This window comes from Xiphophorus couchianus, chromosome 11 (assembly GCF_001444195.1).
Source record: "Xiphophorus couchianus chromosome 11, X_couchianus-1.0, whole genome shotgun sequence".
NCBI lineage: Eukaryota > Metazoa > Chordata > Actinopteri > Cyprinodontiformes > Poeciliidae > Xiphophorus > Xiphophorus couchianus.
This window is the reverse complement of record NC_040238.1, coordinates 26393799-26410840: the sequence shown is the minus strand read 5'-3', so window position 1 is coordinate 26410840 and position 17042 is coordinate 26393799. Positions and strand designations below refer to the sequence as shown.

The window sequence follows — 17042 nt, the reverse complement described above, 5'->3', positions numbered from 1 at the left end:
AGGCTGAAACCGTTAACCTTTGTTCTTGATTTATCACTGTTTACACATTTCTGACTTGTTGGAGGCTCTTCCCTTGGTTAACGCTGGTGAACCTCTTTATGTTTCTAGCCTAGAGTAAATGTGGTTTGCTGATTGAGCAGGACGGTCCAAACAAATCGACCGTGCTGTGCGTCAATTCAGTTTAGACGAACTGATAGAAACAGAATAATGCTTTTTATTGTATAAACGTGTTCATGAGGTCAACAGCTGTCATGGACTGCATATTCACATGACAACACATACAGGCAACATATGGAACAATCTTGTCACAGTTGTGGGTCATTGTAATATTCTGAATCCATCACATTATAAGGCTTTAAAAAATGACCTAGTAAATATTTTATGCATGTTTGGAGAATTATCCCCCCTGCTTCTGGATGCTGTGCAGCTGGAAAAAATTTTACTTCCAATTTTTTTTACTTTCTGACAGTTGCTATGATGCATTAAATGTTGTTTTTACAAGTGGGGGCAGCTGATTAGCATCTCCAGAGATCAAATACACACTAGAACTACAAACTCAAAGCCCAGAGGATTTGTAAAAGGAGGCTGCATGGATGCAGAGAAGCACCAAAGAGCAGAGAGAGAGGGAAGGAATAATTTTAAACCATCTCTTAGATCAAAACTAATGGGCAAGTGTTGTACTTAGGCTTGTCACGATAAACAATAAATGAACACTTTACTTTCTCTTTGGGGTAAATAAAAGTTCTTCTGAATCTGACGTTCTTTGAAAGAGGATTCCCATTTAAGCATATTAAAGCTTATCTGATTTCTAAAAAAATAAAATGCATCGAAACAGTGTGTTGGTAAAAGTGTTTGTAGACCATTGTAGATGTATATCAAAAGAATCCAACTCATATCTACATAAAGAATGTTGACATGCAAAAAGATATTGAAAAGTCCAAACGTGTCAGTCACATTATCATGATACGTTGATTGATATTTAAGAGGCCTGATTATAGGAAAATTGAGTGAAAGAAACACCTTTAGGATTGATGAATTTAGACTGTAATCAGATAGAGGGAAGTGGTTTAACAAAAAAAAAACAGAACCAGTTTGCCCTTGAATCTTACTGTTTGTTTCGAGCCAAAGTGAAGTCATCTGCAGGGAGTACTGAGCACGCTTCAAGTAATGGCTTACATTAACACAATGACGCACTGTTGTTTTTAGAGGCTCTGGCAGAATGAATGAATGGATGAATGAATGAGAAGAGTATGATTTTATTAAATTTTTTTTTTTACAAATTTCCCGATTTAAATTAGCAGCAAAGTTCAAATAAGGCCTGAAGTTGAGAAAAATTGTAATAAAATTGCAGTGCAAACAATACAATGACATACCCTGCTACTTTCCCCCCCTCAGCAGAGTGACCTGTCACATGCAGATAAGCATAACGTCAAGTTCTGTCACATTTTCAGAAGCACAGATGCTTGGGACATGAGTTCTACGTATTTTACGGTAAAGACGCCCCTAAATGGAGCAGCAAGAGGCCCATTTTAATATTTCAAATGCAGGTGGAGAGGATTAAAAGACACCGGTGTCCCAGAGGAGGTCAGTTTATTTCCTGTAAGCTAGCTGAAGTAAGCTAGCTGTGGCTAGCTCACTAGCTCCCAGTCACTCTGACAGGCCTGGTTTCCTCTGGCAGCTGTTGTAAAACTACAGCAGAACACAAACACATGACTCCGTCCAAGTTCTGCTCAGTCCACCGACCTTCCGCTGGTGCCGAAGAGTATATTCAGGGGGAGTTTGCGTTTACCTGCTGGGATGTGAGCTCCACATGCAGGGCTCGAGAGGATGAAGCTCCAGAGTTGGTGACAGAGGCGGCGGGGATAGCAAGAGCCCGACCGGTGATGGAGTTCATCCTCCTGTCGGCATCTAGCGAGTCTTCTTCTCATTCAACAAAACGCTCCATCCTTAGCATTTCAAAACAAAAGTTCACCAAGTTGCGGGCAACCACGACAGACACGCAGTTATGAACGTTCATGTGCGTAAAGCTTTCCGACAGCTGTCAGTCCAGCAGCGGGACGTAAACAAAGTACGGGCTATTCTGCTACATTTGCTTCGGAAGTCCGTCTTTGAATTGGAAGTACGTCACTGCCGTCCGTGATTGGCTTAAAGCGGCATCTGTCAAGCAAGGGCGGGGCTTATTCCTGGCAAGGTGCATTTCTATTGGCTGAAGGAGCTGCTTATCAACCAGGAAGCGCCTAGAGTCGGTGGAAATCTGTCAAATCTGCGAAATATGAGGAAGTTGTATGAGCAGCGTGACATGCAGGTGACAGATAAACGCTGGGCTTCATAGTTTTTCTATCAGAAAATCACTGAATTCGAACACAATATTACAAGAGCATGTGGAATATAGAAGGCCACCAGAAACGTAAGTTTTTACATATTTTCAGCATTCTTTAGATAAATACAACTATGATGGAATTGAGGATATAAAGAACGTACAATAAAATCTATTTTATCTGAAAGATTAAGTAAAAAAAAAAGTTGCAGTTTTACAGTAAAAAGGCTGAATAAACAATTTTATATTTTATAAAATTTTGAATATGACTATGCAATTTTATACAATGTTATTTTTTTCTGTTAAATGTTACACTAAAAAAGTGTAGTTTGTATCAACATATAAATAAGAAAGTCAAATACTCTACGGGAAGTCACTTACATAATACCATTCAACTGCCAGGGGGCGACACCACCACATTGCATCTTTTTACAAATAAGCAGAGGACTTTGTATTATATGGATTTTAGCTGACCTATTGATTTTTTTATTTTATTTTGTTATGCATTCTTGCACAAACGCAATAAAGGAATTCTGATTCGTTTGTTTCAGTAAGCATACATATGAAAACAGACTTGTTTTTGGTGGTAAAACAAAAGTTAAGTACTTTTGCCAAACAAATGCTGTGATTTAAACATCTATACTTTTTCCCAAAAGTTATTTCTATTCATCTTTTTCACACTTCTGTATTGTTGCAACCACAAAATGTAACGTATTTTATTGGGGGGGGGGAGTGTTTTAAAAATCTTTTTTAAAACACTCTTCACTGCCATTACAGCTGCAAGCCTTCTGGTCTCTCCACCAGCTTTGCAGAACTAAAGACTGAAATCTTTATACACAAAAGTTTGTAGCTGTGACCAAATATTGAAAAGTTGAAATGGTAATATTTTTGCACCAAGGCATGTAGATTCTGGGCAACCAGTGTTGGTTTCTTCTCATTGAGCAACTTTTGACATGTCAGAGGGATACTCTAATTATCCAAAAATGTCTGAGTCTCAGTTACGTACAGGATGTTCAACAGTGCAACTGAAACAGGCAGAAAATGTTTTTTAAAAAAAAAAAAAAAAAAAAAAAAGGCAAGGACAACAAAGTCTCTTGAAAACATACAAAAATTTAATTTAAATAATGAAAGGCATCATAAAGGCATCTCCTGTTTTTTATTGCTCTGAGATTTATCACAAGGATTTTCCTACTCTTAGGAAGTCACAGTGTTGAGACAAGAGGAAACTGCTCTTCAAGCTTACCGACTACAGTCATTCAGAAGTTGCAGACTTACTGAATCAGATGATTCCTTGTTCCGTCTAGGAAGGATCTAGAAATGCCTGCAAATACCAAATAACTTAAAGGGATAGTTCCACATATTTGAAGTAAGGTTCTGTTCAAAGGTTGCAAGAAATCAATCTCGTCCACAAACTTTATTTTGCATTAATCCAGACTAGTTGTCAATGCTAAAGCTAGCAACTAGCTAGCGAGGGGCAAAAACCAAAACGGACTTCTGCTTTCTTAAATCAACTCCTACCTACCGCAAAAGAAAGCAGCAATTTCCTTGAACGCAGTTTCATGTCCTCATGAACCATCATTATGCTTGCACTGGGCAATTATGTACAGTACATCTGATTTTTATTTACACAGGAAATTCAGGTAGGAAGCAGAGTGCCATCAGAGATCTTCGTTACTGTGAATTAAGCACATCAAATGTTGCACACAGAACAATCGTTGGTGGCACACCATCTCCAGCCTCCATCTCCTGTGTAAGTAATGATCTACTTCAAAGTAAATAACCCCCCAAAGCAAACATGACAGTGGTTTAAAGGTTCATGGAAATAAAGTTGCCATATTTTTAAGACTGGAGTTCTTTTAAGACAAAAGTATGCTTTGGTATTGGTCTCCAAGATCAACAAATACACTAAAGGATGTACCAAAAAATTAAATATTTCAGGCAATTCAGGTTATTGACTCCTTGGAAGGATTCAACAGAACCTCACTTCAAATAAGTACTGAACTCAAAGATGTACCAAGAGTCAAGTTAATATCAACTTACTTATTTTCATTGATCACACCTAAGCTACAGTTCTGAGACACACAACATACTGGAACCATCGGGTGTCAGGCATTCAGTTCTCTAACTGACCCCAACTTTCTAACTTCTGCTCTAAACTTTAAAAAGAAGAAAGAAAGTTGAGGACAGAACATTTTCAGTTTTCATTGCATAGATGAGTGCCACCTTTCTCAAATTGAAACCTGGAATGAGAGAAACAAGAACATAAAGCAAAGCAGCAGGAAGGTCTTTTTCTGAGCAGAATCTGATTATCAAAGGCATTTTTTCTAAGACAATCTCCAGAGGATAATCGGTATTCAAAAAAAAAAGTGCGTGAGAAATATTCTTGAAAGGACAAGTCAAACAGGCTTTATCCCTTCAGCTGAATACAATTAATACTTTATGGCAATGACAATTACAAGCACATGTGTACTGTCCATTAACCATGTCAATCCAGCCTGTAGAAAATGTACACTGTGTACATCTAATCAATGCATTCAAAAGGGTTGAGGGGACAAAACACATCTTTGGCTCAATTAACATTTGGGCTTGTTGACCCATTATTAAAGTGGTGCTTTCCACTTGCATTGTTTGTGCATTTAGCATGTTATATGGTTCTAAAGCATACAAGAAGTAGTATATTAATGCATAGGTAATGGAAGATGTTGGCAGGTTTTCCAGATTACTTTACAGCTCCATCTAGTGGAGGTTACCCCCCTCTGCACTGATGAGACAGTGCACATCAGAAATCTTTTTCCAAAAAGGCACAGCTTTTGATTTTGATGTTGTATTTGGTGTAACTTTGTCCAGAAAAAAAAAAGAAAAGTTCTGCAGTGAGGCCTCTGTTCTTGAAATCAGACTTATTTTCCTGAGCTCAAGCTACAGCTGTGCAAGTGTACAGTATGAAAACCGTTTGTTTTCCACCAGACGTCAACATGTGTACGGTTTCGCTGTCCAGACATAAACCAGACCGCTGAGGCAGGGCAAGAAGGGAAGTTCAGCAGGAGCTCCTCGTCCTCTCACTGGATGTGCAGGATGTCGCTCTCTTTCAGACCAAAGCGGGTCTTGTACTTGTCAAAAAGGCACAGGAGAGACCTGACGTACATTCCATGGTACAGCTCCACCATCTCCTCTGTTGGGTCTTCAATTTTAGGCACTGTGATCGGCTCCCCAACTGTAACAAGGAGGAAAGAAACATTGTTAAAGAAATCTTGAAGAGGGTCTAAAAAACTTAAGTGGTGTGGAAATTCTAATTTCAGCAGTACAGCAACGCTTATCCAGGGCCGGATTTTCAAGTATGTGGGCTTCTGGGCTGATGCCAGTTTTGGTGACCCATCCACTATCTAATAAATAGATGTATAGAGTCCTATACATCAGCGAGTATGAACCGATCTATAATAGATTTAATATGTCCCCTGGCCAGTTGCTCCATGTTCTCAAAAAATAAAATTTAAAAAAGTACTATAACATAATAATTTGCAAATACTTGAGTATTGTTTATGTTCATAAAAATCTCAAAATATTAATGCAACTCACCTGATATGAACCTGTGAGTTTTACATAGTATAAAAATATATTGGAACTAAAAATTCATGGGGCACCAAAAAGTAAAAAAAAGTCTGGCACAGCCAGAATGACAACAGAACATCAAAATTCATACACTAGAATGGCCTAGTCAAATACCATATTAGGTCCAGTTAAAAGAAAATCAGAGGCAAAACTTGAACATTAATGTTCAGACTCTCTCCACACAACATCAGCTTCAGGCATTTTTGTCATTTGTTTCTAGAAATGCAAAGCTGGTAGAGACACACGCCAACAAACTTTTAATGAAACTTTGTTGTGTTAAACATTGTTTCAGGGGGTTGAGCGCAAATGTACGGCACATTTTTCAGATTTCTTTTATTGCAGAACTTTTGAACACCATGCATAATTTTCCTTCAGCTTTACACTTGTGGGCCATTTTGCATTGGTCTATCATATAATAGCCAACGTTCGTAGCTGCAATGTGATAAAATATCAAAAAGTTCAAAGTGGTGTGAAGTAGGGTATCTAAGTGCATAACCAAAATCTATTGCAAACAAACTTGCCTATTGTGGTGATGGGATTGCAGAAGGGCACGATGCCCCAGGCGCTGCCGTAGAAAAGGCACGGGGCAAAGCCCAACATCTTCTGTAACCTTTTCTGCAGAGCTCTCCAGCAGGTCCCCTCCTCAAAGATCACCTGCTTGTAGGCATCGTTCTCCCCAAACGAGTACACAGGAACAAGGTCGGACCTAAGCGTTCACAAAGATAGTGTTGTCACTCAACCAATTCTTGAAGACAAATCGGAAACCACAAAGAGAGGAACGAAAGAAATATTTAGCCTCGAGTGGTGTCTAGTGAATGCTGGTTTTGAAACTCCTTTAGTAAACGTTTCTTTCCCACTGATCGCCATCTGTTCCACCCAACCATCCAGTTAGTTTTACAGCCTACATTATTAGTATTTATGCTTTTATTGTTATACAACCAGTCTATCAGAAAATGACCTGGCACCGACAACAATCATCACACCAGATGGCTCCCTGAAAGACGTGGAAAACGTGTGAATTTTAATACGTCTTAACTTAACCAAGATGCCTGATTTTGTTTAGCAACAACCAAAAGAAACACATTCAAAAGAAGGTGGGTTATACTTTTGTTTACAGCTTACTAGTTGCCTAAAGTCAGTTTAGGTTGCACAAGAACACCGTTGGCACCAGCAGTTCTGGGGAAACATTTGAGTTTTTGTTCTGGTGAGGCATAAGAACTATGTAAGGAGATTGCACAAAAGGGAAATGTTCAGGATTGACATTTTGTTGGAGTATTTTAAACCTTTTCATTTTATGAGACAACATTTTTATTATTTTTACAAAAACATCGTCCTCAACCCATTTTATAAGCCTTTAACTAGTTCTACAAAGTGCATTCCAACACCCTGAACTCAACACTCCTGGCTTATGTGGGTTACAATGCTAACCTAATTGCTATGAATGGAGGTCTTCATAACTGCATGTCTTTTTCCAGCAAGTTCTAAACTTCTTAGAAAAAGGTGCACCCAGTGATAGGATAATCCTGCCATGTTTGGGCTAGAGTGACTAAATGACTTAGCCGTGCGGTTAATAATGACGCTTAATGTCTTGCCGAGCGCAGGTCAGGACCGGTTAACTCAGTTTGACCTTTCAGAAATGGTAGTCCATGCCACGAGGTGCTCAACAGCGCGGCACATTCATAAAAGATTTGGTAGCGGCTCTCTCTCTCTGGGCCTTTCTAACCTTTCTAAGGTTAATCATCCTGGATTTATTCAGTCCTGTGGTTCATTGCAGAGACATTTTCATAAGGGATTTGGCTGAGGCTCGTATTTTGAGACCTTGAAGTTGGTGCAGGTGAGTAGGTGTGTTCGTGTCCGGGTAATACGCTGGACACTCACCCTTTCTGCAGGGCCAGCTTTACAAAGCCTTTGCGGTTCTTCAGGGTGACAGAATTCATGCCGGGCGCACTGTGCAGAGACTCTGCTGCTCCTCCGACAACGATGACCACAGCGTTCCCCGTCCCGTTGCAGGAGAGCAGGTAGTCTATGGAGTGCCTGTTCACTGGGCAGATACCTGCAATGGGGAAGAGATCAGATCATTTTTATTATGTCTTGACATGGAAAAGAGGATTTACATTAAAGATATGCAATAACAGAACTGTGGGAGATCCCTTTTCATCAAAACATGCCTAATGCTCTGAAGTAACCCCAGTGTCTCGAAGGTATCAATGAGCAAAGCAACAGAACAAAGAGCCCCCTCAGAGCGCTTTGAACTCTATGAAAATTAGTAAAATCAGCAGATCGAAGTAAACAGAGACAGTTAAAGCTGGACAACAGGACGAGGGTCAGCTCTCAGACAAATACACTTATCAACATTGTCAAACACGACTCCAGCGACTCACCCCCAGACATCAGGTAGTCTCGAAGGACAGGCAAGCGGAAGTTTCCTGCCAGGGTCGCCAGGGATGGCTTGATCCCAGGAAATTTCTTGGAGAATCCCGTCGCCTCCGTCCCGAAGTTGCAGAAAGCACCAAAGCAGAAGATACCATGAGGGTGGTAGCCCAATATGTAGTTCCGATTCGGGAGCAGATCATGGGTTTTAATGAGCTGCAAGACAAACAGAAAGAATGAGCGAGTCAGTTGATGCCACCCATGTTATCTAGCTTGTCATGAGAGGTTGACCAGCTAAAGGTTTTTCTTCTGCCTACATCTCCCAGAATGCTGTGTGGTCCTGAATCAGAGTTCAGTGAATATTCTATAAACTGAATATTCTATCAGATGTATTACGTTTTGATATTGATCACATGTTTATCGTGATACATATTGTTATTGATTTATTGTCCAGCCCTAAGTTTACAGTACAATACCATCATAAATAACTGACTGGGTTTCAGTGATTTTCCTCTCTTTTTTTAAATGTTATATGCTGGAAGGCATTAGACAACAAAACGACACTGACTGATTTGTTATTGTTTTTATAAATCGTCTTTACTGAGGATCCGGGAACTCTGCCAGGGTTTTACTAAAACTAGGACATCTTTATCAGCTCAAACCAGACAGAGCTCTCCTCTCCCTCCTCAAGCGCGATCATAAAATTACTGACCCAGTGCGCATGGCATGCATCAGCTCAGACTGGAAACTCTGGACTTTTAACTTTCTGAACTATTTCAAGATCTTTAATTAGTCCTCAAGCTGTAAATATGAACAACCCTGCCAGAAGGTGTTTGAGCAGCTGTGCACAGTACATGGATTCCTCCTATTGTGTACACAAGGCTTTTATCGTACCAAGACAAAGCTAAAGGTTTCATTAGAAAACGGCGATCACATTTGAAATTGCAAATGTAGCGCCGTGAGTCGATATATTCTGGACAGGAAAAGGGAAGGTGTAGAGAAAAGATTCACTGACTGAAGCAAATGAGTATTAATATCTGAAAAGTTCCTTGGTTCTTTTTGGGGGTGTTAATCTGACACTTTTCAATTGATCCAAATCCAAACTTATTGATGTGTTCACTTCCACACAAACATATTCTCAGACTTTGACTGGTTAGCCTCCAGCTCATAAATAACAGTCGCTTGATCACAATAGATAAAGCTTGCTCTTCAGCCAATTGATTCCTCAGGACATAGCTGTTTTTTTGGAGGGCAGGGGGGGGGGTTCCAGAGCTAAGTGTGTATTTCAGCTTGGCGTTGACTCATGCGCAACTTACAGTCATATTGATATTTCTAACGCAAGACAAACATGAGGGATGCCCGCTGGATCTGAAATAGGCAAAGACGAGCGGTTGCACAGAACAAACAGCACAAATCAATACGATTCGCAAAGTTCAGCTCCCTCACATTAATGTAACTGAAAACTAGGTTTTTGTTCATCAATGGATACCTTGCATTCTCTAATTTATTCAAAAAGGTTTTTTTATTCTTAAATCAATCTTTTTATTTAGGCTCCTGCTTTAGCGATCCCCACATCAAATCCTCTGACTGCATCTCCTACATTCAAGAACGTCTTGTACGGTCTTCCTCCTTCGTGACGATAATCAATATCTCTTCAGTCTCATTTTTCAGAAGAATTCACATACTAGTAAATTACAATCAATTATAAATTATGACATCCTCTGACCTACTTAAACTCAATGAACTTTTAAGGATTCTGATCCGGTTCAACTTACTCTGGCAGTTTCCCACAAATTCTTGAAAGAGGGAAATTATCTGAGATTTTTCAATCAAGACCCGCAAAAAAACATTGATTAATTTTAAGATTAAAACAGCACTGTGCCATCAGTGGTTGCTTTAGATCAGGCTTTAGGATATCAGTGGCACCATATCATGATATTTTATACATCTGATCCAGTAAACCAGAAACTAAAAGTGCAGTTTTCTATCTCCACAATTGAACCATCACATTAACTGTCACTTTTCAGTTTCAGCAGCTGAGGATTCAGAGAAAGCCTATCAACAGCTGACTGTAACCATCATTTAAACACGCTCCAGCCTTCACCTTTGACCCGGCCAGTGACAGCTACTGTACCACCCTGTGCATGCTGCCAGCGTGAGGGTGTTTTTGTGCTAGTTGGTGATCACACCCTGCCCTGGTCAGAAACAACAGGACTATCAAGCAGAACAAAGGCTCAAACTCCAAGCCAACATAAACCCTCCATCATTTAGACGGGACAAGGGACACCGCTGCAGCAGACGACTGATAAGCCTTATCTGTAGGATAATAGCAGACATGAACACAGCTGCTGAAGTCATACAATACGGACTCTGTCCGCAGTGTCAGAACAAATAAAGTTTCAACGATTTATTTCTCTTTTGGTTGCATTTTCTCCTGATATTTAAAGTCTGCAGCTGCTTAAATTAGCAGCGGTTAGGGGCGTGCCGTGGTGGCGGACCCACATTCAGAGGCAACGTGGCATCAACGTGGCTGTCGCGGGTTCGACTCCCGGACCCGACGACGTTTACCGCACGTCTTCCCCCCTCTACTTCCCCCTTCAGCCTACTTTGAAAAAGGGACACTAGAGCCCACAAAAAGACCCCTTGCGGGGCGATAAAAAACAAATAGAAAAAAAAAATTTAGTTTTTTTTGGACTGTTGACATAATTACCCTGACGGGGAAGTAGTCTCTGAAATATGTCCATACTGTCCAGTTCCTCACCCAAGAAGACCTCCTGCCACCTGGAGAGAAAAATGAGACTTCACTAAACAGAAAGAAATGAAGACCAGCACCAATGATGACTTCCAGTCATGTTGATATTCAAATATTCAAAATACTTTAGATCTGATGGCATCTTGAGCTTTTTCTCACTGTGTGACAGTAAATCAAACCAAACATTTACCTTCTTAGGTCAGTTAGGATTACCAGAATTATTTCTGTTTACTAAATACATTTTATTATTTTCCTCCGTATTCAGAAATGTTTGTATATTTCCCATAAATTATATTTGTATTTGCTGGAATTACCATTTTATATGGGGTTTTAACATCCTTGCACAAGCCTCACGATGCCATATTTTAAGGCCTTTTTACTGCTTTTATTTGTTTTTCTTTTTACACAAGGGATGCTAACAAACTTACTCTCACTTGTAAATGCTTCATAAATGGCTTACTTTATTAAATCACTTTTTAAAAAATAGGGCTATTTTACAGGAGATATAAACAGTATCTCACAAATAGGCTTAAATTTTACTGGACAATAAACTGTCCCCGTAAAATTGCAACGTACGATAATATCGATTTGAGACCCTGTAGAAGTAATATAGTGATAATGGCATAATGATGCAAGTTTGCCCTCTGAATAATTAATAAACTTTAATTTTGCGAAAAACTTGTAACACTGGAAGCAGAAGACATTTCTAAATATGCAAAATGGGACAATCAAGAAGAATAAATAAAATGGATTATGATGTCTCTGTAAGCAAAACTGCCCTTAATAAAATATATCTCAAAGTGGAAATTATCAATCTCATTTGTATTTATCTTTTAACTGATTAATTGATTAACCAGAGTCAAGAAAAATGAAGCCAAATGTTATTTTTCTTCTTTACGGTTGAATATTTGGAGGCTGCACGCTGAAAAACTGTTTAATTGAGATCCGAGTGAAAAGAGTTACAATATAAAATGAAGAACTGCTGTATTTATTGTCCTTCAGAGACAAAAAATACCTGTATTGTGTTATATTTCTGATGGGAATTGTGCTTCACGGCATCACCGACTTGTTTATAAAACAATATAAAGGAGAGTACAAAATGTATTCCTTTTATAAACGCGCGCAAATAAACCATGAGAGTTGATGGATTGGTATTGATCCATGAAGCCTACCAATGCTGTCAGGAAGTGTACCGTGTCCTGACGATTTTGTGAGGGGAACCATTCAACACACAATGCACTCCTTGTTTCTGTCCGTTGTTACAAAAGAGCTTACCCAACACCGTGGTAACACAGTTAGTCACTGTACTTTTTAATATGACGTCATGATGACAACCCAGCAACGTTCCTGCATGCCCTCACGTAGGTTCGCACTCTGTGACGGAGAAGTAGCAGGTTTCACTATCCTCTCATGCGTACACTTGTTTTCTAACCTTGTTTTGGGGTGTTCCAGTCAACGATGAGCCAGGCGGTGTAAAGGGCGGCAATCAGCCAGCAATCGGTGCAGAACATGTAGACCAACAGCAGCGTGCAGGCTATACCTAGACGCAGAGGGGCTTGAAGTTACCAAACGTCCATCCTTAAGCTGAGACCAAAGAGCTAACACACACAAACACTCACCCATGGCTAAGAAGGAGATGACCCACTGCAGCACAGAGATGACCTGCAGATGCTTTTCCATCCTGGAGCTGCAGGGCCACAGGGCTGACGGAAGATCCTGCAGGGAGGAGAGGATGCTGGAGCCGGTGCCTGGGTGGACACAAAGTACGGAAGATGAGGTCAATATCTGTCTGAACAAAGAGTTAATGATTTCCCAAAAGGCAGTGTCCAGTCGTTTCATTTGAAAGGACCGCTGCCTCGAATGCTCACCACCAGCACCGGCTGCTCCAGGCCGTCAAAGGCATCAGCTACTGGGCATGTGAGCGCTGAGGACAAAGGGCCACATTAACGGCTACTAAAGCTTGTCACGCTGAGAGCCAATGAAGGAAGAGAACCAGGAATACGCTGCCATCTAATCCCATCTAGGGACGCTGAAAATAACCTCCCTCCAGGATTCACAGTTAGTAAATACTTGTAAACAAGGATGCTGCAGCTACTTAAGGCTCCCACTGGTTCAATGTGCATCAGAGCTGGAGGCTAGAACTGTACTTCCATTTGTACAGGGAGGGATCTCCTCAGAAAGTTTTCAAAGGAGTATGCAAAGGAGGAAAAATTTACTGTGTCAACAAAAACCAAAAATCCCCCAGAATATCAGGAGTTTTATTATGCTGTTGTGCCAGTGTTTATGAGGTGGTGGGGGCCCACTGTAAAGGACTAAAATAAGTGTAAATAAATAAATAGTTTATTACTGTACACATAGATCAGACTGCACACAAATGGTTTTATGAACATAATCCTGGAGAAAATGGGGAAATCTATATTTTGGCTCTAGTGTTTGGAGTGGAAATCTATTTACATTCCTGTGCTGAAAGCGTTGCCAAGCAGATATCTGGAAGAAAAAAAAAGAAGATGGAATTGCAGAGGTGCAACTCTTTGTTATGTGGCTCTCACTGCTGATGAGCACAGGCTAGCAAGACGTGCGTTTACATCTGTGTGTGAGCATCTCACCCTGTACCTGATGTGGCGCAAACAGAGCCTAGAAGGTTGAAATATTTATTAAGTTCCTTGAATGCACCAGTCATTCTTCAAACTGACATCTTTTACAGCACCATGAATGTCTGACTTTTCATAGAAATAATGATATGTGCCCATATATTCAGTTTGATAGCACAGTTTAGATGCAGATGTGGTACATTGTGGTTGTTCAAGGGATAAGTAAAACACGTGCTTTAAAAGATCTGTAAAATTCAAAGCAGGTTCAGCTCATATAATGGTGAATAACAGAAGATATGGTTAAGCTTGGTGCAATTACCAATTGATCAATTAATCGCATGATACTTTAAAAAGAGATCAATCATTTCCATTCTGATGACGGTACTTTTTTGATCATTCATTTTGTTTATGGTTTCGGGTGTTTCTGTTTTATTCATTGTTTTTAGTTGTTCTGTTTCATTTGGATATATGTGAAGTATTCTGTACAAAATTGAAGTTTATTAGTCTTTGAGCGGTAAAACTAGCATTATCATGCTACTATTTCTATGTTAGCTCGACTCAAAATGATAGTATTACTTATAGCAATCATTTCTGGGACAATTTTAACTTCTTCTGTGCTCATTTTCTTTACCCAACTCATGATTTTAAAGTCAAAATCAAAGTGGGATGAATGGCACTGAGAGGTAGGAGGTGGGGGACCAGATGTGTTGGCTGCAGGTATCAAGAGCTACAGTGCAAAACATTAAGCAAATTACTGTTTCTGAACTGAAAACATTCTCTGTCAAACCTTTTTTAAGGTTTGAACGTTCTTGAGATGCCAGAGAAAGGGTCATATAATTTATTGAGTTTCCTCCCCCACTTGTTGCTGCACATGAGCAGTTAACTGGCTGAACAAAGGATTATAGACATTCCCTCCCACTTACAAAATGTCGAATTTGGGATTTTAGAAAGATTTCCAGCTGCAAAAAAAAAAAAAAAGAAAAACAAGGATCACGATGGCACTGAAACAAAAGGGGCACCACCCATCACTCATATTCTAGAAAACGCTGGCTTGAAATTAGTGCTGGAAAGCTACAAGAACCGATACAGCATGAAGAAAAAAAATAGCAAGAGCAGAGTGAGTGAAATACTCGGTTTTTTATTACTATTCACATTTTGTATGCCCTTTGCAAAGATAAATTAACTAAACTCAAATACAGCAAAGCAACACTGAACAGAGGTCTTTATTTGACTTGAGTAATGTTTAACTTTGGGTGACAAGATAAACATTTAGCGCAACAATAAACTTTTTATTTAAAAAAAAAAAAAACAATCAGCTCAATTTTGCTCTTCCATATTTACATTCAGCTGCTGCCAATGACTAGTCTAAAAAAAAAAAACTATGAATACATGAAAGTTGGAGAATACAAATCAAATTCTCCAAAACTGCACAACTTACAGTTTCATCATAAATATACCAAAAATGCAACATCTTTGTAAAAATGTTTAGCACATTTACCTTCCAAAATTAAGCATTTGTGAATAAATGCTCGTGTCTTTATCCTAAAAATCCTAACTGGACCATCCCTGATCTCTCTGAGCATTACTTTCGTATCAAAATGCAATAAAAAAAAAAATCAAGCCTCACCTTTCAGGACTCCAGAATATGCAGCAAGGATCGTCTTCATGGCTCAGACGTCTCTGTGTCGCTGGTTGACGTGTTTCAGAACAACTAACCGTGAGGTGTTTGCTGGCTGGCTGGCTGTCGCTTTGACCCTACAGCTCCTCTACATCACTGCGTCCAGCAGCAGCTGACTGAAGAGCCGAGCGGGCATTTACTCGGGGCACAGAGGACGGAGCACAGAGGTGTGTTTCGAGGCTTTTTACCGGTGAGTTTAAGAGCGTCCGCGAGGTGCGGGAACACGCGGAGCCGCGCGTGGCAAAACTTGTTAAAGCAGTGGCCGCGAGACGAGGAGTCTCTGTGTATTTATGAAGGGCGGTCACGTGGGTCAGCTCAGCTGCTGGAGAAAACAGTCCGGCCTCCACCTCTGCATCAGGTGGAGGGGATTCTAAACATGCTGATAAGTTTTGATTTTATATTGTTTTTCTTGATTAGAAACCACAAATGAAAAGAAAAAATTAGTAGAAATCTAAACTTTGTTTCTAATTTCAAGATTTTCTTTAGGCACTATTGGCCTATAATGAGTCAAAAAGGACAGGAAATAGGAGGTAGAGAAGGGGAGTCGAACCCAGGACAGCTGCTTTGAGGACTATTCACACAGGGGTCCCCAAGTCCAGTCCTCAAGGGGTACCGTCCTGCAACTTTTAGATGCATCTCTGTTCCAAAATGTCTGAATTCCCTCACCAGCATCCAATCAGCTCTGCAATTGGCTGGTAATGAGCAGTTTATTTGATCCAGGTGCGTTTCAACAGAGATGTTGCAGGATGGTAGCCCTTGAGGACTGGACTTGGAGACCCCTGCTAACGTATCAATTAATCAATCTTTATAACGGACGCAACAGATAGGGTTCGTATTACAAAGAGAAAAGCCAAACTAACAAACGAACGAACCGAAAACGAACCTGCGAAGACATAAATAAGTTAATGGGTTCTAAAACACTACAGCACATTTTGTTCACTGTGTTACAAACAAATGATGACGCCGGTGATTCTACAATCTTCAATTATGCAATTGACACTGATAATCTACACACATCTATATGGTTCCTGAGCTAAGCAGTACATGTGGGTGCAACCATTAATATATATTACAGGCCAATTTTTATTCCCTGTTTTTGTTATTTGTAACAATAAAATAACAATAATAATATAAAAAACATTAAATGTTTACATTTCCAGAATTCCCTATTCAACAGGGCAACATGGATAATAATCTCATTGAAAATAGGTATAAACTACTGTGTTTACTGTCACTTCTGAGTTGAACCATGTTTTATGACTTGCATCCAGAACACACCGAAACACCTTTGACCTTTCACCGACAACACCTGCTTTTCTCCATTTTTCCTCCAAGACTTTCAGTCAAGTGAAAACGCTTTCTTATTTCAAAGAGACAGCATCCTGATGTATCTCAGCAGAAAGAGTAAACAGTCTTTTTATTTCCTGTGATATATTGTTTAAATGCATGTCACTGTATGTCAAAGTCCTTCTCACAATCATAATGGTTGGATTTTATTTTGAACTCAGAGTGATGGCATTTCTTAGAATCTATTTTATTTTTTAGTGGCTATCTAACATTTTGTAACTTTACATAACCCATTCTTCTCTGATTGGTTGTTCAGTATCCTGTGATGACTCTGAGCTAACTTAAACGATTTATTTATGTATTTTAATTGTATGCTAAAGTGTTTTTGTGTATTTTTGTTCAAGGTTTTTTTTTATCTTTTTGGTTGTTTGTTTTTACTTT

The 17042-nt window shown here is 39.6% G+C and overlaps 2 protein-coding genes and 1 long non-coding RNA gene across 3 annotated transcripts in view; 1 reads left to right on the top strand and 2 right to left on the bottom strand.

Annotated features, from left to right (window-relative positions):
• uvrag (UV radiation resistance associated gene) overlaps positions 1-2086 on the bottom strand; it is a 114603-nt gene extending 112517 nt beyond the window's left edge. The window contains exon 1 of the mRNA XM_028031336.1: positions 1790-2086. Within this exon, the coding sequence (XP_027887137.1) occupies positions 1790-1894 (105 nt within the window). The 5' untranslated portion in view covers positions 1895-2086. The remainder of the gene's footprint in view (positions 1-1789) is intronic.
• A 137-nt stretch (positions 2087-2223) lies between these two features.
• Positions 2224-10703, top strand: LOC114153068 (uncharacterized). Its single transcript, XR_003597267.1, has 2 exons — positions 2224-2407; positions 10321-10703. It is a non-coding gene; the product is annotated as an uncharacterized LOC114153068 (long non-coding RNA).
• Positions 3408-15590, bottom strand: dgat2 (diacylglycerol O-acyltransferase 2). The gene is made up of 8 exons (XM_028031337.1): positions 15264-15590; positions 12665-12793; positions 12478-12585; positions 11004-11074; positions 8305-8509; positions 7802-7976; positions 6445-6629; positions 3408-5528 (listed from the first exon to the last, which is right to left on the bottom strand). Exons 1-8 carry the CDS (start codon positions 15301-15303, stop codon positions 5374-5376), a joined length of 1068 nt encoding a protein of 355 aa, XP_027887138.1. The 5' UTR covers positions 15304-15590; the 3' UTR covers positions 3408-5373.
• Positions 15591-17042: the final 1452 nt, after the last annotated feature.

Coding starts and splice junctions, on each gene's coding strand:
- dgat2 (XM_028031337.1), bottom strand. CDS start 15,303: ATGAAGACGATCCTTGCTGCATATTCTGGAGTCCTGAAAG. Junction 6,630..7,801: donor AAGCTGGCCCTGCAGAAAGG/GTGAGTGTCCAG, acceptor GTGAACGCTTAG/GTCCGACCTTGTTCCTGTGT. Junction 5,529..6,444: donor CAATCCCATCACCACAATAG/GCAAGTTTGTTT, acceptor TCCTTGTTACAG/TTGGGGAGCCGATCACAGTG.